Raw genomic sequence first — 21,932 nt, forward strand, 5'->3', positions numbered from 1 at the left:
TGGGTATTGCAGTCAACATGACGTTCATTCATTCACTCTTCGAATATGCGGTGGTTGCCTGGGACAATGCAGTGGAGATGCACATCAACATCTGCAGAGGCTACAGACTCATGCCTCTGCCTGACGCTACATCTGTCACAACGATTCCCGACTACTTTATGTGTATCAGTAATGTACTTCACCTTCATAAGAGGAGCTGCCAAACTGCACGCCTCTTTTACCAGAAGATTGCACAGTCAACTGACTAGCACATGTGTGCCCTAGGCACGCGAGATTAAATTCCATAATTTGGTCCATTCTGCTGAGGAACTACCAAGCTGGCAGAACGAGGTGACAAGAAGACAATATTGCAGAACATCACTAAAGACAACCCCCTTAAGTTTCTGAGTTTCTACTCATAACTCAAAGTTTGCACTCCACCACAGCCTGAAATGACAAGAAATCCTGCCATCTGCAGTGTGTGTGTGTGTGTGTTGTGTGTGTGTGTGTGTGTGTGTGTGTGTGTGTGTGTGTGTGTGTGTGTGTGAGTATAGCTTACATTCTGTTCTATAACAATGACATGTGTCTAGTGGTAGATAATTTGAAAAATAAATGTTTTTCACAAACCAGGAGTAACTAGATATGCAGCTTCTTTCCTTCTTTACAGAAGATGTATATAGAACGTGAAGAGAACAGTTTAGTTATAAGCAAAAGGTAACTCAGCAGATGCAAGAATGACAGTTCAGTGAATATGCAAACAGTTGTTATTGGAAGGGCCCTGGAATACTACGCAGAGGGTAACGAGTAATCCTGTAATCAGTGGAATGCACAAAATAGTTATCCTGGCAGCCTCCCGTTTAAGAAATAAAACACCACTGTTAGGACATTCCTGACACACTATTTAAAAAACCTTTGTGACAAGAAGAACTGTATGAAAGTGGGGAGGCGTCTATTGAAAACCCACTTGTAAAGCAACTACAAAATATTATCATGTACTGTAGGCTTTTTCCAAATCGAAGAATACACCGACAAGGTGTTGCTCACTTAGGGAAGCTTGTTGAACTGCTGGTCATAACTGGGTCATGATACATGAATTCCTCTGAACCTCCACTGGAAGCGACTTATTGGTAGTGACTTGATTTCGAGAACCCACATTAAGCGCCAATTGACCATACAATCCAGTGTCTTCCCTATGGAGCTAGCGATACTGACGCTAGATAACTACTGGTGCTGATACGAGCCTTCCATAGTTTTACAACTTACCACAAGGGACTACTTCTCCTGTCAGCCAATCTTCATTAAAAAGCAGTAGGACGACCCCTTTCGACAGCTCGTTCAACTAATTTAACATACTGTACCTTATCAAGTCGATAGCGGACACAACCACGAGCAAGTGACAATATAGAATTCAGCTTTTTAGAGAGGAATACTGTTCGTATTTCTCCATGCTGGTGTAGTGTAAATCCTAACCATCCCTCCCCCGTGTTGTGCGATAGCGGTAAAATGCTGGATACTGACTACAACTGGCGGTAATGTTCTAATAAAATTCATCCACTGTCCGGGCGACGCTATGTTGTAGGAGACATCTCTGCTCTCGTACAGCTGCTATTGGCGGTTGTGAAATTCTCATAACTGATTTCCTTACTTGTGCGGACGGATCTGCGATGGAGTTCAAGTACCGTTGTCAAAATCTCTTCTGCCTCACCTTTGCCTTCGCCACCCGACAGGTTAAAATATTCTCAGCCATTGGGCACTGGCTGAACCTTTGCATAGCCACCCTCATTGCAGAACTACTCTCATCACTACATCAAGGGACCGGCTGCCTCCTTGGTGTTCCTGATGCTTTAGGAAGGACGCATCAGCGTCTCAGTGGACCACGGCTGGAATGTGGTCCACCGAACACTGGGCGCATTCACTCTGCTCGAAAACAGCTGACTGTTTGTGATGTGCTCTTCGTCAGTCAGACGTGCCAGTATGACATCTAACGACACCCAGGGCGGTTCTGGACCCCAACGTCGGGTTCGTTTCCCTGCCCATTTTCCCATCGAGGTTGATGAAAAATAGTAATTTCAGAGGCATTTTCTTCTCTACATGGAGTGTTAAAGTTTTGCTTTTATCTTACGTCATGGCTCCTTCGAGTACTGTATCCTTCCCCTGTTTGCTTTTGTAGATACATACCCACGTATACGGCTTAGTTTCTCTGGACGTGGTTTTGCGTCGAAATATCTACCTTAGTGACATGTTTTTTCACCGAGAGAGCGTAGGAAGTGGCACACACTGGGGGTTTCGTCATCTTATATTCTTTCTTGGCTTCTGCATATTTCTCGGACTTTTCTTTCTTCGGTGAATATTGTGCAGTATCAGCTCCATAGTGGATGTCTCTCAGAGCAGTTGATGCATTTAGCTGAGGACTGGTCAGTGCCAAGTTTATCGGCTGCCTTTCCGCATTTCCCTCAAGTTTTTTCACCTTCGCAAATCAGTGTTATGTGGCCACATTGCTAGCATTCGTAGCACATCACAGAGGTGTGTAAAATCTAGCCCTAAGAAAAAAAAAGAAACCTGCCAGATGGTACTACGGTAGCGATGGAGAACTGACGTTCACAATAAAGGTGGTGGTGGTCTTCTGTATACCTCCACTATTTCTTCACATTATTTGCATAACATGCACCATTCCTTGTTTCAGTTCCGAGGTAGTTATGTCCATTATATCACGACATGGGACCACAGCATTGCTTGTGTTGACGAAGGTGTGCACCTCAACAAAATGTGATATTCACCTAATTTTTTAGATTTACTTAGTATTTTCACCTGTTTCTACCTGTCAGTTTCAATCAGGAAGGAATCTCTCAATAAGTATGTCAAACAGACTTACTTTTTTAGATTTCCCTAGTATTTTCTCCTGTTTCGGCCTTTCAGTTCCAACCAGAAAGGAATCTCTCAATAAGTATGTCAAATTCATCAAATTTTTTAGTTTCTTAGTATTTTCACCTGTTTTCACCTGTCAGATTCAACCGGCAAGGTATCATTTAACAATCTTTTAACAAATTTTAAGGTAGCAGCATGACCTTCTAAATCTCTTTTCTCGTGATCACTCGAAACACATCCTGATCCTGAGCTCATTTACCAATTTCGATCAGCTTATCAGCATGACTAGACTTCTTTAGTTCTTTTTGTGATTTTGTGAGTTTTAATGGCGCACCTAGAGGAAGTACTAACTGAAGTACGTAGATGTGTGTAGTACCAGCACAGTGGGTGGCCTGCTCATGACTCGCTTTTGACAAGGAAAGCGCTCACTCATCTTTCTCCTGATGGCTGGATAGGACATAAGCCGTTATCACTTGAACCGCCACTGTAGGATAGGACATAAGCCGTTATCACTTGAACCGCCACTGTAGCCACTGGACTTCTTTTCTCTGAAACAGACTCAAAGATGTGGTCCATGCACAAGTTCTAACGGCCCAAGAGGGTATAAAACTTCGCATTTTTCGGAATGTAAGATGATATCGAAGGAATGTCGTCTGTCCACAAGCCCTTGCACCAGCGACTGCTAACGTCTATAGTAGTATTCGGTAGGTAATTGGAACACTTGAACACTTGATGAGGTAAATGGACTTTTAAGGAAATGTTTGTGACCATATTTTTTAAGATTCCCATTTTGTGACTGTTACTTATGTAGTTTAGGAAATTACGTTTGTATGTTGACATTAAAATCCCGGCGTGAAGCTATTATTTAACAATTTTTTATACTTTACTTCCCTATTATACAAATCCTTTCAGTTTTCGAAGTGTGCCTTTTTTTGAAGACTCTGGCAGAAACAAGAGCAAAACTGTTACCGTAGTTAACTGGTGATGGAAACGCCGTGTGGCTAGGGACCCCCGTCGGGTAGGCCGTTCGCCTGGTGCAAGTCTTCAGAGCTGACGCCACTTCGGCGACTTGCGTGTCAATGAGGATGAAATGATGATGATAAGAACAACACAACACCCAGTCCCAGACCTGGGAAAATCTCCGACCCAGCCGGAATAGAACCCGGGCCGTTAGGTATGACATTCCGTCGCGCTGAACACTCAGCTACCAGGGGCGGGCAGTTAACTGGTGAATCATTCTTAGATGTCAAGTCCTTTGGCGTACAGTTGGTGTGCCGGTCCAACAAGATGTAACCAAATGTGAGTAATATCTGTTTGTAATTAAAATTTTCTCCGCTAACACGCTTTTTTAAGTAGACTGTAAGCTGCGTCAAGTTGGAGCGCCCCCCAGCCTGACACGACAGCTCTAAATATTATAATGTCTCCGAAATTACTGATCGAGTTTCGAAGGATGAAACACAGTCGAATTCTTCTCTTTTAGAAATACGATACTAGCAGCAAAAATTACTAAACTTCCACTTGAAAACGAGAAGTTAGTACTGATACGTCAAATTCGTTTTTCAAAAATATCTCTTTAATTAACGTTGTTATGAAAAGAGACTATATGTCAAGCTTCATTTGTGCGCTTTTCCTTATTCATTCTTGTAATAGAGAAAGAACATATCTTCGCCAATATCAAAGTCCGATTACATTAGTTTTTACTTTTTTTCCAGAGTAAGAATTTCATTAAACTTGAGAGTCACTGAACTATGACGGCCAGATAATCAAAATGAATTGGCCTGAGATATTATTTTTGTAATGGGGATAACTGTTACTGATGTTTTTTATCTTTTCAGACCACTAAACAATTCTTATCACAGGCATTAGGCCGTTGGGGCGCCCCTTCTTGACGCGACAAAATACGCACTCTGAACTTTTAAAGCACTTACATTTTGTAATGTCATTTAGCTGGACTATCATTTACCCTCCAGGGTAGCCGAGAGCGGTAACGCGCTGCTTTCTGGACTCGGGTAGGTGCGCCGGTCGCGGATCGAATCCGCCCGGCGGATTAACGACGAGGGCCAGTATGCCGGCCAGCCTGGATGTGGTTTTTAGGCGGTTTTCCACATCTCGCTAGGTTAATACAGGGCTGGTCCCCAAGTTCCGCCTCAATTACACGACTCACAGACATTGGAAATCGTTCGCACTCTTTCATGACTTACACTAGACGCAGACAGCTGAGGTACACTACTTTCGTCCCGGGGGGTTCGGGGTGGCTGCACGAAGGGCATCCGGCCACCCTCTGAAAGTAACACTGCCAAATCCGTCATAACAAAGCCGACCCCTCGTTGGAGTGGGACAAAGGCCCAAGAAAGAAAGAAAGAAATGTAGCTGGAACATCATTCCTTTGAGGAACTTTCTCTATGGAGAGGGTACGTTTGAGGACTGACCTGAGTACTTGTCCTGGACGCTGGTGGAGGAGGGCCTGGCGCAGGACTGCGAGCCGCAGAGGTTGGGGCAGCACTTGTCCGCCGAGGACAGGCACTGCCAGTCACTGGTGCAGCGCGGCGTGCACTGCTTCACCGTCGACGCCAGCGGGCAGTGGCCGGGCCGTGCTGTCAACCGCACAAAGCGACACTTTAGTGGCCAGCGCCAGAGTCGACGCACATGGTCTACGTCAAAGAAAAAAATCACTTCCTCGTATGTTAAAAAGGTAAAGCTGCAAGCAGTCGGAGGGTTAGATTGAACACCACGGGGCTTTTCTAGGCACTGTAAGCGGCATGTCTCTGTCTTCTTCCGACATTACAACTAACGCAGCGCGTATAGGGGACCTAAAGTTTTAAGTGGACCCAGAGCCACGTTTGCAGCTCGGTATTTTTCACATTAATAAATATTTCCACAGATGAAAGAAGTGATAAGTGAAATACAAGTATCCTAGAGTCACCGACTACTGTACCGCCGAGCTACTCTTGATACATTACTGAACAGTCATCTGACGGAATTTTGATGGACATGCATTCCGTCCAGAGGTTCCTCACTAGTCGATCCTTTATAGGCAAGCGGTCAGGCTCCGACACATGTGAAGCCTGTGCGAACTTTGTGCACTCACTCCAAAGAGTGCAAGGCTACTATGGGGACATCTCTTGTATCTGCTATAGTGCTATCACCTAGGCCTGTGGAAGTCTGCGTAGCTACACAGTACCTACTTCGTGAGTACACCACCAAACTTGCTTGCTGCATCACGTGCCCGCAGTGTGACCGCGAGGCATTCAGTATCGCTGCCGGTGATGGTCACAATATTTTGGTTCATCAGTATTTATGCCAACGGCCTTCCCGCAGTGGTAACACCAGTACGTCAGCTCATCGAAGTTTAGTGCTGTTGGGCTTGACTTGGATGGGTGACCGTCGGGGTTAGAGCGCTGTTGGCATTCAGGGTGCACCCAATCCTTGTGAGGTCAAATGAGGAGCTCCATGGTTGAGAAATAGCGGCTTCTATCACAAACGCTGACAACGGCCAGGAGAGCGGTGTGCTGACCACTTGCCGCTCCATATCCGCATCCAGGGACACCTTTCGGCTGAGGGTGACACGGCGTACGGTTGGTACCATTGGGCATTCCGAGGCCTTTTCGGTTGGAGCTTAGTTATAAGGCGATATCACTCTGTCCTCTCTGACATAAATCCTTTTAGCCACACCCATAACTTTTACGGTTGCATTTTCTTTGTGTAAAGTTCGTTCTTCTTCTCAATTCCATTTCCTTTATTCTTTTAGGATGATGTCTCCGTCGATACCACTACTGACACATGATATTTTCACAATTACTTGGTCATTATTATATTATTTACTACTATTACTTACTATAACCAGTACTATTATCAAACAAAACTTTGTTATCAGTTACATCATGTAATAATTTCTAAAAATCATGTAAACACGACATATTACAGATGCGTAAACAATAGATGATAAAGACAGAAATAAGTAAATATCCAGATATAACATCTTTAAATATTAAGCGTTCTCTCACAAACACATGAGTCAAATAAAATACGTGATTATGAGCGATTACCATTCTATTACCCGTTCTCTACCCTTACGCAACCCTTACTTTAATAAAAACAGCAGAATGGAGGTTTTCTTATAGTGACTTTCAAATACTTCAATCTACTAGGCATGATTATAGAAATAATCAACTCCAAAAGAGGCGAGGCTGGTAAAGAAACACATGTGGACAATTCCCTTCGCCATACTGGTGACATTAGACATATCACAACCAACTCGCAGGTTTCAGCTTGTCCTTTCGTAGAGCGTACTTGAATTATAAACAGTTTGCCTTAACAATGAAATCAATTAATCTTGAAATATCATGGCTGCTGTGTTTTTCCTCTAGTTATAATTTGTAGACCTGACACAAGTTGTTACCACCGACTTTATGAAATGGTTTGCCGTACGCACTTAGTGGACACAAAATTTAACATTGGCCAGTACGTTATACTCTATGAAATGACTGACATTTGAGCTGTTAGTTTTCTCACGTGATTACAAGAACTGGAGAAAACAGGAGCATCTCTATAAGCATAAGCAATGTTATTTCAAGTCATAGCAAACTACAGTATAATTCCATGGTATCGTGAACAATGAGATATCACAGATGTCTATCCAGCAGTGCTGAAATGATGCCTTACTATTAGAACAAACTAGTCGGGGATTCTAAATATTATTGGGTTGCATTAAAAGGAAGGTCAGCGTTGGTCGTTTTATTGATAGCAGAATCAATAAAACATCAATAGTACGACCAACTCTCACCTTCCTTTTAATATAACATATATGGCCGTGGTGCACACAGCACTCCATGGAGTCATCAATCAATTATTGGCTTGTATTACTCCCGCCTGCGAAACCGTTTGTGGGAGAGGGTATACAGTTGCCACTAATTGTTACGTTTTATCTGTCTAGTGTTCATTCTTCTTTTCATTTTCTTTACTTTTTATTAGACAGGACTTATAGACAAAGTCTCTCAGCCCTCTCGTTGTTACACCATCACCGGTTTCAGTGAAGCACCCCTTTCTCGCATGTGGCACTGAAGTTTTATTCTATAAAGCTGACAGAGGGGTTGCAAATGGTGCTTCAGGTACGACGCGTATGTTATTGCCTTTGTCAGTTTTCATGTTGTATCGTGACACACGATAATGGCGAGGCGAGTTTGGTTCAAGGTTTAAAATAATGGGACTTGATTGGACTCCACAATAAATTATTAGGTGGAGGTTTGAATAGTTTTAGAAATAACGATGGTTTCGATATGCGTGTGGATGGGTGTGTGACACTGTGGTCTTGGGGAATTGGTATGTTTTAAGTCATGGATTTTTTTTTAACGTGTCTGAAAGATCTTCGTAAGATGCTGACGATCCAAATGTCGTGTATCTAAAACATACACCGATGAGCCAAAACATTATGTCACCTGTTTAATAACCGTGTTGTTCCACTTTTCAAACACAGAACAACAGAGATTCTGCTTGGCATGGCTTCTACAAGTCTTTGACAGGATTCCAGGAGTGTGTCGCACCAGATGTCTGCGCACAGGTCAAGTAATTCCAGCAAATTACAGGATAGCGGGTTACAGACACGCAGCTGGCGTCCGATACGCTTGCTGGCCAAGACGCCAATGTGAGTTCACTATAATGCTTCTTGATTCTGACCTTGCAACACGGACAGTTAAGATGTCATCGCTGTAGGGGGAGGCTTCAACCATGAAGAGTTGCAGGTGGTCCACAATAACGTTCACGCAGTTCACTGCTATCACGATGCCTTCGATCGCCACCACAAGTCCCATAGAAGACCAACTAAAAGTAGGCCATGCTGAATTCTGTCCTCATGGCCTGCATCTGTGGCGCAGCGCATGTTTCTTGCAGCCATTAGCTTTCTGACGGCGTGTGAAGACCCAACCATCGTCCTGGTGTAACAAGAAATGCGATTTATTCGACAGGCGACACGTTTCTATCGATCCATGGTGAAAACTCGGTGATGTTGTGCCCACTTCAGTCATACCTGACCATGTCGTTTGGTGAACTCAGGAACATGTAGTCGGTTGAGCGATGTGGAGCTCGATGTTCAAGAATGGCCTTCGAACGGTGTGCTCAGAAACACTTCTGACTGCATAAGTGTTGTATCCTATCGTCAGATCTGCCACAGATAGCTCCCCATCCTCGGTTACCCAGTGGGGGAGCCTCCTACCTCTACGTTTTGTGATGAGCCGTGATAGTACAATACCATACGGTCTATTCGTTATTTTATCATCCTTCAACCACTTTCGAAAGGCACTCACGACAGCAGTATTCCAGCAGGCTACAAGCTTCGCCGTTTCAGAGATTCTCGTTTCCAACCGTTGTTTGTTGTTGTTATGGCCTTCAGTTCTGAGACTGGTTTGATGCAGCTATCCATGCAACTCTATCTTGTGCAAGCTTCTTCATCTCCCAGTACCTACTGCAACCTACATCCTTCTGAATCTGCCCTCTAATACTAAATTGGTGATCCCTTGATGCCTCAAAACATATCCTAACAACCGATCCCTTCTTCTGGTCAAGTTGTGCCACAAACTTCTCTTCTCCCCAATCCTATTCAATACCTCCTCATTAGTTATGTGATCTACCCATCTAATCTTCAGCATTCTTCTGTAGCACCACATTTCGAAAGCTTCTATTCTCTTCTTGTCCAAACTATTTATCGTCCATGTTTCACTTCCATACATGGCTACACCCCATACAAATACTTTCAGAAATGACTTCCTGACACTTAAATCTATACTCGATACTAACAAATTTCTCTTCTTCAGAAACGCTTTCCTTCTCATTGCCAGTCTACATTTTATATCCTCTCTACTTCGACCATCATCAGTTATTTTGCTCCCCAAATAGCAAAACTCCTTTACTACTTTAAGTGTCTCATTTCCTAATCTAATTCCCTCAGCATCACCCGATTTAATTCGACTACATTCCATTATCCTCGTTTTGCTTTTGTTGATGTTCATCTTATATCCTCCTTTCAAGACACTATCCATTCCATTCAACTGCTCTTCCAAGTCCTTTGCTGTCTCTGACAGAATTACAATGTCATCAGCGAACCTCAAAGTTTTATTTCCTCTCCATGGATTTTAACACCTACCCCGAATTTTTCTTTTGCTTCTTTTACTGCTTGCTCAATATACAGATTGAATAACATCGGGGAGAGGCTACAACACTGTCTTACTCCTTTCCCAACAACTGCTTCCCTTTCATGTCCCTCGACTCTTATAACTGCCATCTGGATTCTGTACAAATTGTAAGTAGCCTTTCGCTCCCTGTATTTTACCCCTGCCACCTTTAAAATTTGAAAGAGAGTATTCCAGTCAACATTGTCAAAAGCTTTCTCTAAGTCTACGAATGCTAGAAACGTAGGTTTGCCTTTCCTTAATCTTTCTTCTAAGATAAGTCGTAAGGTCAGTATTGCCTCACGTGTTCCAACATTTCTACGGAATCCAAACTGATCTTCCCCCAGGTCGGCTTCTACTAGTTTTTCCATTCGTCTGTAAAGAATTCGTGTTAGTGTTTTGCAGCTGTGGCCTATTAAACTGATTGTTCGGTAATTTTCACATCTGTCAACACCTGCTTTCTTTGGGATTGGAATTATTATATTCTTCTTGAAGTCTGCGGGTATTTCGCCTGTTTCATACATCTTGTTCACCAGATGGTAGAGTTTTGTCAGAACTGGCTCTCCCAAGGGCGTCAGTAGTTCCAATGGAATGTTGTCTACTCCGGGGGCCTTGTTTCGACTCAGGTCTTTCAGTGATCTGTCAAACTCTTCACGCAGTATCGTATCTCCCATTTCATCTTCATCCACATCCTCTTCCATTTCCATAATATTGTCCTCAAGTACATCGCCCTTGTATGGACCCTCTATATACTCCTTCCACCTTTCTGCTTTCCCTTCTTTCCTTAGAACTGGGTTTCCATCTGATCTCTTGATGTCCATACAAGTGGTTCTCTTATCTCCAAAGGCCTCTTTAATTTTCCTGTAGGCAGTATCTATCTTACCCCTAGTGATATAAGCCTCTACATGCTTACATTTGTCCTATAGCCATCCCTGTTTAGCCATTTTGCACTTCCTGTCGATCTCATTTTTGAGACGTTTGTATTCCTTTTTGCATGCTTCATATACTGCATTTTTATATTTTCTCCTTTCATCAATTAAATTCAATATTTCTTCTGTTACCCAAGGATTTCTACTAGCCCTCGTCTTTTTACCTACTTGATTATCTGCTGCCTTCACTACTTCATCCCTCAAAGCTACCCATTCTTCTTCTACTGTATTTGTTTCCCCCATTCCTGTCAATTGTTCCCTTACGCTCTCCCTGAAACTCTGTACAACCTCTGGTTCTTTCAGTTTATCCCGGTCATATCTCCTCAAGTTCCCTCCTTTTTGCAGTTTCTTCAGTTTTAATCTACAGGTCATAACCAATAGATTGTGGTCAGAGTCCACATCTGCCCCTGGAAATGTATTACAATTTAAAACCTGGTTCCTAAATCTCTGTCTTACCATTATATAATCTATCTGATACCTTTTAGTATCTCCAGGGTTCTTCCATGTATACAACCTTCTTTCATGATTCTTAAACCAAGTATTAGCTATGATTAAGTTATGCTCTGTGCAAAATTCTACCAGGCGGCTTTCTCTTTCATTTCTTAGCCCCAATCCATATTCACCTACTACGTTTCCTTCTCTCCCTTTTCCTACTGCTGAATTCCAGTCACCCATGACTATTAAATTTTCATCACCCTTTACTATCTGAATAATTTCTTTTATTTCATCATACATTTCTTCAATTTATTCATCATCTGCGGAGCTAGTTGGCATATAAACTTTTACTGCTGTAGTAGGTGTGGGCTTCGTATCTATCTTGGCCGCAATAATGCGTTCACTATGCTGTTTGTAGTAGCTTACCCTCATTCCTATTTTCCTATTCATGATTAAACCTACTCCTGCATTACCCCTATTTGATTTTGTGTTTATAACCCTGAAGTCACCTGACCAGAAGTCTTGTTCCTCCTGCCACCGAACTTTACTAATTCCCACTATCTCTAACTTTAACCTATCCATTTCCCTTTTTAAATTTTCTAACCTACCTGCCCGATTAAGGGATCTGACATTCCACGCTCCGATCCGTAGAACGCCAGTTTTCTTTCTCCTGATAACGACGTCCTCCTGAGTAGTCCCCGCCCGGAGATCCGAATGGGGGACTATTTTACCTCCGGAATATTTTACCCAAGAGGACGCCATCATCATTTAATCATACAGTAAAGCTGCATGTCCTCGGGAAAAATTACGGCCGTAGTTTCCCCTTGCTTTCAGCCGTTCGCAGTACCAGCACAGCAAGGCCATTTTGGTTATTGTTACAAGGCCAGATCAGTCAATCACCCAGACTGTTGCCCTTGAAACTACTGAAAAGGCTGCTGCCCCTCTTCAGGAACCACACGTTAGTCTGGCCTCTCCACAGATACCCCTCCGTTGTGGTTGCACCTACGGTACGGCTATCTGTATCGCTGAGGCACGCAAGCCTCCCCACCAACGGCAAGGTCCATGGTTCAGCCGTAGCTCCACAATAATGTGGCCTTTGTCAAATCTACTTATGTCAATGGATTTCCACATTTGAGACCTGTATCTTCGCTATAATGACTGTCCATTCGTTCCTCTTCCGCTTACATCCTTTCTCTTAGTGCGTCACGTACCCGCAATACCACCAGGAAGCATTTAACCTCGCGGTGGGCAGTAGTCAAAATGTTTTGCCACATCAGTTCTATCATGATTAGGGCGTTTGCTTCGTTGCACAGTTATGTTCGTCAATATATATGTACAACGTATATTGTGCAAAGCGTCATTTAATGCGATTAATGTTCTTTCTGCTTAAAAAAGATACAGTTCCGTTTCGGTCCATCGCCGTAATTACCTAACGCATTTACCGGTCCCCTTAATGTACGTATTTCAGGGTTGTCTTATCTTGCTATTACAATAAGACTAACGTCGAAAATGTTACTGCATGAGATTAACGTAACTACGGACTAATGTTTTTAGCAGGGATGTATTTAACTTTCGGTCAACTATTACTATTTGTTGTACAGTGAAGCGGTCTACTATTACTATTTGTTGTATAGTGAAAGGTTGACTCTGAGATGCTCGCTGCCCTATGCGAAAAGAGACACTTTTAGGTAAAATTGTTACGCTAAGAACGTTTCTAGAAGATAGTCCCGCCATATCAACTCAAAATACTTACATCCTTGAGCAGAAACTTCCGCCAGCGCTAGGAGCACACCAACTGTAATCACCGAGAGTAACATCTTGCGCGAAGATTCTGAAAATAAAATGTTGTACATAATAAAGAGGTTATCGTAATTAAAGCCAGAGAGAGTAATCCATAGGTAGTTTTAGAGAATTCACTGACACGAAATGAATGTCTGTGAGAAATAATTGTATATAAATGACAGAAGGTTCACACTCCAGTAGAACCATATTACTGCCATTAGAATCAATGTTTTGTAAAGTGACAGAGAAAATGCAAATGTCTACGATAGTGAGATCAGTCAAAGAAGAGTGAAGTTTTTGTGGATAAATCAGTCTGATAATGTATGAATATACGAAGATGGTATCTGATCTTTCGGACATGTCCCAAAGAACAGATACCATAGGTGATCTTTCAGCCCTCGAAAAATGAAATTACAATAAAATCCAGAGCATTAGCTGCTTACAGGCGTTGATAACAGATACCATCTTCATATAGATAAGGCTGACCGGTCAGTGATCTCCTTCAGTACGGATGCATTCATATTGCTCAAACTCTTACGGGAATCGGTAGATTGACTGCCGCGAGTAATGGATATTGTCGGCAGGGTACTTCAAATGTAGTGTGTGGACAGAAAGTGGTAAATGTGGGTCTCACGGGGAGCGTGCCAGACATAAGTCCCAGCAGTCGCCCTGTGCTAGACTAGAGCGATTCTAGAAACAGGACGAGGAATTGCTATGCATTTTCAAGATTTGCTTTTGATCAACGTCTATACCCCGACAGGATCTACTGGTAGATGGAGCAGAGGTGTTTTTATCGCGAGGAAATTGTGCCGTTATTCTCCGGTGGTTGTTAGAAAATTATAATCGAGGACGATTTTATTTGTGTTTTACGCAAGGAAGCCCAGTGTACGAATTTTAATTTTCGTCAGGAGTTACAAGATTTAGCTGATGGGCTGGACTGAAGAGATACCTGGTGTTATCTTCGCCCACGGGTGACCGGGTATACCTACGTTACCGCTTCATCTGCTTGTCGTCTGGATAGATTTTATGTATCTAAATACATTTTAGACGCTGTTGGGGACTGTGAAATATGGCCTGTTAATTTTAGTGACCACTGTGCGCCTCATATAACACTTAGAAATATCCCGCAGAAAACTTTTTTTTGGGTAGAGGCGTGTGGCAACGGAACATTGCACTTTTGGATGACGACGACGTCAGGAAGTATCTTGTTGTTATGTGGCAATGGTGCCTCCAGCGACAACCAAGATATAGGGAGCTCGTGAAACCGCAAATAAAGGAGTGTCTTTGTCAGTTTGCCACAGCCAAGGCGTACTGGCAGAAACAGACGTTAGTGTTTTAGTTTACTGGTCTCCGACAGTTACATAATAATTCAGTTGCATGACCCGACAAATGTCTGCGCATAAAGCGTATCAAAGCAAAAATCACCGCTTTGGTCCGTGAGTCACTGGCAGGAAAGCAAAGTACGCACACGCGCTTCCGATGACAGCGTCGTTGTACCACGTCATACAGGAATCTAAACGAGGCAGACAAAAAAATGACGACAGGCATGTCTATAATGAGCAAGGTGCGATCAAGATTTTTATTGAGAATTATTCCAGACAACTTTACTCGACGTCTGACATAGATGTAGAGGCGGAGGAGGGTTTTCTGTCTCACATTACGGGAGCGGTGGATGCGGAAGACCACGCACAACTCCTGGCAAGCATTACTAACTTGAAAGCGAAATCAATCATTACGTCTGCTGCGAAGAGGAAAGGTTCGGGGATAGACGGATTACCTGTTGAATTTTATATTCGGTACTGGGATGTCTTTGGCGACGAACTGACCATAATGTATAATGAATTGTTAACAAATGCTGAATTTCCACTGCAGTTCACCGAGGAACTGATTGTGTTATTATTCAAAAAGTCACAAGGAAAGGCACTTGGTAACTTGCGACTCACAACCCTACTCAATGCCGATTTCAAAATCTTTACTAGGATTATGAATTCTATACTTAAGCCAGTCCTTAGCAAAGTACTTGGCTCTTACCAAATGAGTGTGGTCAATGGCGGTTCAATGATAGACGCCCTGAGCGAATACGGAGATATTGCGTATTTGACCTGGATTTGCAAGACCATGTTGGCAATAGTATTTTTTTACTTCGACAAGGCATTTGATAGAACTAACCACAGATTTTTGTTCGGAAAACTGGAAAAAAATGGGTTCCAACAGCATTTCGTAAAGATAATAAGGAAATGTATTTGCAATACGTCTTCCCGACTGAAATTCAACGACCGTTTAGCAGCCTCCGTGCCAATTCGACAAGGTGTGCGACAAGCGTGCCTGCTTTCTACGACTCTTTTCGCCATTGCTATCGTGCCACTGCTGAACACGATTTGTGTCACTTTACCGGGACTTCAAACGCTGAACACGCAGACGGTCTGTCATGCCTATGCCGATGATACCAGCGTTAACTGTCAACCACAATGAAAAGTTAGACACAGTGCGTCGTCTTGTACACCAGTATGCCAGCTCCAGTGGAGCGCGACTCGATGAACGAAAGTCCAAAGTTCTGCACTTAGGTCCACAGCCTCACTTCGCGAACAGTGCTCGGTCAGAGGCAATCCACCAGGTCAAGCACCTTGGACTGATCATCAGTCCAAATCCACGGGACATGGTGAAAGTGAATTGGGAACAGAAGCTTAACGTCCTTCGAGCTTTGATTAGAGAGCACAACATGCGGTCTTTCGACAGGATTCAGAGGGCACTCTTCGTCAATTGTTATGTTCTCAGCAAGATTTACCATGTTGCCGCAGTTCTACCTATACCTAATGATTTTGAAAATAGAATTGTAGCACTTGTCGGCTGGTACATTTGGAGGGGTAATATTTTTAAAGTCGCTTTAAAGGCTACCGCTTCACCTCGGTATAGAGGTGGTCCCGCCATTACAGACGTTGAATTGCAGTGCTTGGCGATTTTTCTGACTCGAACATTAAGGATCCTACAAGACACGCAGACAGGTCTTACAGGTAGTCTATTCCAGCAGTTACGGCCACAAGATTTGGCGCCACCGATGAATGTTGGCCATATACATTCCGAGCTCGTTCACATACGCAGAAATTACGTTGAGTTGAGCTACGTTCACCAACACCTGCAATCATTCAATATGCAGCTATCTACAGTGCATTCGCAAAACGGCAGCAGAATAACCCTATTGAATTGAAGTATGCTGGCAAGAACTGGAGACAAATTTGGATGAATGTCAGCAGTCCTAATCTTCATTCTCGAGCTACTTCCGTACGGTATGATGTTGTGAATGAGGTGGTGCCTACAACGGAAAAATTTTGCAAAATCAACTTACGACCTACTCCGTATTGTGACACATGTGGCCGTGTGCAAACATTGCAACACCTACTTCACTGCAGAGATCAGACGCAATTGGACGAGAAAAAAAGTGGCACTTATCAACAGAACGACGCCCTCCGCAATGCGACTGCAACATCTATTCCACACGGACTGGCAATTATTTCCGAAATCTAAGAACAATAGCTATACCTGGTTAATCGAAGAGTACGTATATTATATGCTCGCAGCTCAAACGTCTACTCTTTCTGATTATCATTTGTAATTTCTTACCAAATATCGTGCGACTAGAAAGTATGAAAGTATCAGAATTTTCTAACCGTGGCTTTGTATCATGGAATGCTTTAAGAGTGCGACCCATTTGCAGTGTTCTTTTGTTTCATTTCTTCTTATCAGGGTATCAACTTTTATCAGTTTTTACGGACAGTATTGCTTCATAAAATGTATATTCTTTGCAACTAAGGAAAAAGAGAAGCAGGACGCATACAGTGTACAAGACTTGTTCAGGAAAATTCTATTTGTTATATCAGAAAATGAAAGTGGAAATTTTGTTATTGTTACGAAATTGAAGTAGATACTTCCTGTGAATTAGTATGGGCAGATGTCATTGTTGGCAACCGAAATAAAATAATAATTGAATCCTTTTACCGACCTCCCAATTCAGATGATACAGTTGCTGAAAGGTTCAAAGAAAACTTAAGTCTGATTCCAAACACGTGCTCGACTCATACGATAATAGTTGGTGGTGAGTTTAATTTACCCTCGATATGTTGGCGAAAATACATGTTTAATTCCGGAGGTAAGCATAAAATATCATCCGAAATTGTGCTAAACGCATTCTTTGAAAATTATTTCGAGCAGTTAGTTCATGAGCACACGCGAATAATAAACGGTTGTGAAAACACACTTGACCTCTTAGCAACAAATAATCCTGAGTTAATGACGAGCATCAGAACCGATTCAGGGATTAGTGAACACAGGGCTGTCGTAGCAACATTGAATACTGTAATCCCGAAATCCTCGAAAAATAAGCGAAAGATATTGCTATTCAAAAAAGCAGATAAAAATTCAATTGACGCCTTCCTGAGAGATAATCTCCACTCATTCCACATTAATAATATAAGTGTAGACCAGATGTGGCTTAAATTCAAAGAAATAGTATCAGCAGCAATTGAGAGATTTATACCAAATAAATTAACAAAACACGAGCTGATCATCCTTGGTACACAAAACGGGTTAGAACACGGTTGCAGAAACAACGAAACAAACATGCCAAATTTAAACAGAGGCAAAATCTCCAAAATTGGCGATCTTTTACAGAAGCTCGAAATTTAACGCGGATTTCAATGCGAGATGCCTACAACAGTTTCCACAACGAAACTTTGTCTCGAAACCTGGCAGAAAATCCAAAGAGATTCTATTCGTATGTGAAGTATGTTAGCGGCAAGAAACAATCAGTGCCTTCTCTGCACGACAGCAATGGAGATACCATCGAAGAGAGTGTTGTCAAAGCAGAGTTACTAAACACAGCCTTCCGAAATGCCTTCACAAAAGAAGACGAAGTAAACATTCCAGAATTCGAATCGAGAACAACTGCCACCATAGTAACGTAGAAGTAAATATCCTAGGAGTAGTGAAGCAACTTAAATCACTTAATAAAAGCAAGTCTTCTGGTCCAGACTGTATACCAGTTAGGTTCCTTTCGGAGTATGCTGATGCATTAGCTCCATACTTAACAATCATATACAACCGTTCGCTCGACGAAAGATCCGTACCCAAAAACTGGAAAGTTGCACAGGTCACACCAATATTCAAGAAAGGTTGTAGGAGTAATCCACTAAGTTACAGGCCCATATCGTTAACGTCGATATGCAGCAGGATTTTAGAACATATATTGTGTTCGAACATTATAAATTACCTTGAAGAAAACGTTCTATTGACACACAGTCAACAGAGGTTTAGAAAACATCGTTCTTGTGAAACACAACTAGGTCTTTATTCACCTGAAGTGCTGAATGCTATTGACCAGGGATTTCAGATCGATTCCGTATTTCTGGATTTCCGGAAGGCTTTTGACACTTTCCCACACAAGCGGCTCGTAGTGAAATTGCGTGCTTATGGAATATCGTCTCAGTTATGTGACTGGATCTGTGATTTCCTGTGAGAGCTGTCACAGTTCGTAGTAATTGACGGAAAGTCATCGAGTAAAAGAGAAGTGATTTCTGGCGTTCCCCAAGGTAGTGTTATAGGCCCTTTGCTCTTCCTTATCTATGAAAACGATTTGGGAGATAATCTGAGCTGCCGTCTTCTGTTGTTTGCAGATGACGCTGCCGTTTATCGACTAATAAAGTCATCAGAAGATCAAAACAAACTGCAAAACGATTCAGACGAAATATCGGAATGGTGCGAAAAGTGGAAGTTGACCTTAAATAACGAAAAGTGTGAAGTCATCCACATGAGTGCTAAAAGGAACTCGTTAAACTTCGGTTACACGATAAATCAGTCTAATCAAAAAGCCGTAAATTCAACCTAGGTATTGCAATTACGAACAACTTAAATTGGAAGGAACACAAAGAAAATGCTGTTGGGAAGGCTAACCAAAGACTGCGTTTTATTGGCAAGACACACAGAAAATGTAACAGATCTATTAACGAGACTGCCTACACTACGCTTGTCCGTCCTCTTTTAGAATACTGCTGCACGGTGTGGAATCCTTACCAGATAGGACTGACGGAGTACATCGAAAAAGAAAGGCAGCACGTTTTGTATTATCGCGAAATATGGGAGAAAGTGTCACAGAAATGATACAGGATTTGGGATGAACATCATTAAAAGAAAGACGTTTTTCGTTGTGACGGAATCTTCTCACGGAATTCTTATCACTAACTTTCTCCTCCGAATGCGAAAATATTTTGTTGACACCGACTTACATAGGGAGGAACGATCACCAAGATAAAATAAGGGAAATCAGAGCTCGTACGGAAAGATATAGGCGTTCATTCTTTCCGCGCGCTATACAAGATTGGAATAATGGAGAATTGTGAAGGTAGTTCGATGAACCCTCTGCAGGCACTTAAATGTGATTTTCAGAGTATCCATGTAGATATAGATGTTGTTTTTGACTCCACAACTTACAAGAAATACATAATATACCTTTCATTACATTATAGCGCAAGGAAACGGCTCAGCTGCAATCTTGGCGGACGTGCCCTCAAAGCTAAGAGTTGACAATTAAGGCTGATACCTTCGGAAAACTGAAATGCAGACCAATGTGGAACGACACGGAAGCACTTACGCCATTACTTCAGATGTCGTCGGGCTGAGATTTTTCGCTAACTGTGGGGGAAAAAGGCTCAGTCGGATAGCGCGTCTGCCATGTAAGCAGGAGGTCACGGGTACGAGTCCCGATCTGGGCACATATTTGCAACTGTTCCCGTTGATGCTTATCAACGCCTGTAAGCAGCCAATGGTCTGGATTTCATTGTAATTTCAGGCTGTGACGTGACAAATTTTCGTTGTATGATGGCATGTTACATGGCGAATGACACAAAGAAAAGGCATGTAGATTAAGTTTTTACGTCCCGTCAACGATGAGGTCGTTAGAGACGAAGGGCATGCTCTGCCTGCGGAAAGATAAGTGTCCTTTTCATAGGAACCATCCCGGCATCTGCTTTACGCATTTTAAGAAATCCCTGACAAACAGAAAGCTCGTTTGTCAAAGAGGGATACGACTAGTCATCATCTCGAATGCTACTCCATCTCTTATCACTACAACTCCTTGTTCGGTCGGGTGATCCGAAAGGAAAGAAGTTGCGGTTGTGGTCAGTCCCTCAAACGGCGCTGCTACTAATATGGCTGTGACATTGCCCACGCACCCAGGTTAATTGTACTTTGAACTGTACATATATTTACAGAAACGTTATTGCAGCTTAACTATTAAGTACTGCAAAGGATTTCTACACTTGAAAGCAACTCCTTTTCTTTGTACGTTCGTTTGGATTTCCTAACACAACATCCTGCAGTACCATACATCAAATATTTGCCTGTAAGTTTCTGTAATGTGGACTGACCACTCGTCGACAACCCGTCGGGAACGTAAACTACACCGAAAACACATCAGGGACTGCGAATATCGATGCAGCAGGCTTTTGTTTGTTAAGAAGCAGTAACTTTTTATGTTCTCTGGGCCCGCTGCCCCGTAGTTATCTTTTAAGGACATTGTATAGTTATAATTTATAGTTTTAAGTACACTGCTAAGTTTGGCTGGTCTTATTTTACAATACGCATATTTCGGCTGAATTGCCACCATCAGGTTATGGTTTTTGATATCCATATGATACTGTATCAGTGGTTCTGTCACTGTCTATTCTGTTACATTCCGTTAGTTATTATAGTAATAATGGTTGCTTACCATCTTACCTGACTTATTACTTTATGTAGTTGTCAGATTATATTCTTAATGTCGGCATTTTCGTGACAGTTTGTTTGACATCCATCCAGCGATATTGTTTGGTCACAGTATTGCCTGTAAATTATTACCTTGGAAATACTTTCTGACTTCGATAACGATATTGGCTAACGACATTGACTGTGTGAACCACGATATCCTAATGTTCAAATACCCCGTCAGATATCGATAACATTGGAAAATGATGCAAATATTGGCAACTTGCTTTAAAAGTTCATGAATATAACTGCACTTCAAAAATGCAAAACTTAGTATCCAGTGACTACGATTTCAGAGTACCACAATTGAAGTCAGTCGTCCCCAATAAATATCACAGTCTAAATATTTGTAGGTATATGAAATTGAATCATTACAAACGCTGAGTCATAGATGAAGCAGGTGGAAGACCGTTTCGTTGATAGTATACTGGAAAAATGTAGTCGATCTACTTATTCTAGAATAGAATACTGCTAGATTATGTGAGGCTCACACCAACTATGACTAACAAGGATGAACGTTTACAAAAGAAGGACAGCATTATTTGTCACATATTTGTTAGCCTCCCGGGATAGAGTCACAGAATACCTGACAAATCTGAAATGACACACGCTTCTGAAAGCCTGCATGCAAAAATTTCGAGAAGCAGTATTAAGTGAAGAATCTAGAAATATGCTGTACCATGTATGTATCGTAACTGTACAGACCGCGAAGAGATGCTGACGCTAATTATAGTGGGTGCAAGAACTTTAAGAAGGTATTGTTCCAACGCTCCACGTGCGAACAGAAACAGAAAAAAAACAGAATGTGTTGCAGTAAGAAATAGTGTCTGTCGTTGATTCCTCTGTGATTTGCAGAGTATGAATGTAAATTATATAAGAATAGCAATAAAAAATAGTAACAGAAGTGTCACAGAAATGCCGGTAATGAAATACACTGCAGGAAAAAAATGCGGCACCCTCATGGATTGCGTTCAGTAGCACCAGAGTATAA

The 21,932-nt window shown here is 42.2% G+C and overlaps 1 protein-coding gene across 1 annotated transcript in view; it reads right to left on the minus strand.

The window, feature by feature from the left end:
- LOC126267554 (waprin-Rha1) overlaps window positions 1-21,932 on the minus strand; it is a 169,128-nt gene that overhangs the window by 8,322 nt on the left and 138,874 nt on the right. Inside the window, exons 2-3 of the mRNA XM_049972859.1 lie at window positions 13,122-13,199; window positions 5,274-5,438 (exon numbers count right to left, since the gene is read on the minus strand). Of these exons, the coding sequence (XP_049828816.1) occupies window positions 5,274-5,438; window positions 13,122-13,185 (229 nt within the window). The 5' untranslated portion in view covers window positions 13,186-13,199. The remainder of the gene's footprint in view (window positions 1-5,273; window positions 5,439-13,121; window positions 13,200-21,932) is intronic.

Source organism: Schistocerca gregaria, chromosome 1 (assembly GCF_023897955.1).
Source record: "Schistocerca gregaria isolate iqSchGreg1 chromosome 1, iqSchGreg1.2, whole genome shotgun sequence".
In the NCBI taxonomy this organism is placed as follows: domain Eukaryota; kingdom Metazoa; phylum Arthropoda; class Insecta; order Orthoptera; family Acrididae; genus Schistocerca; species Schistocerca gregaria.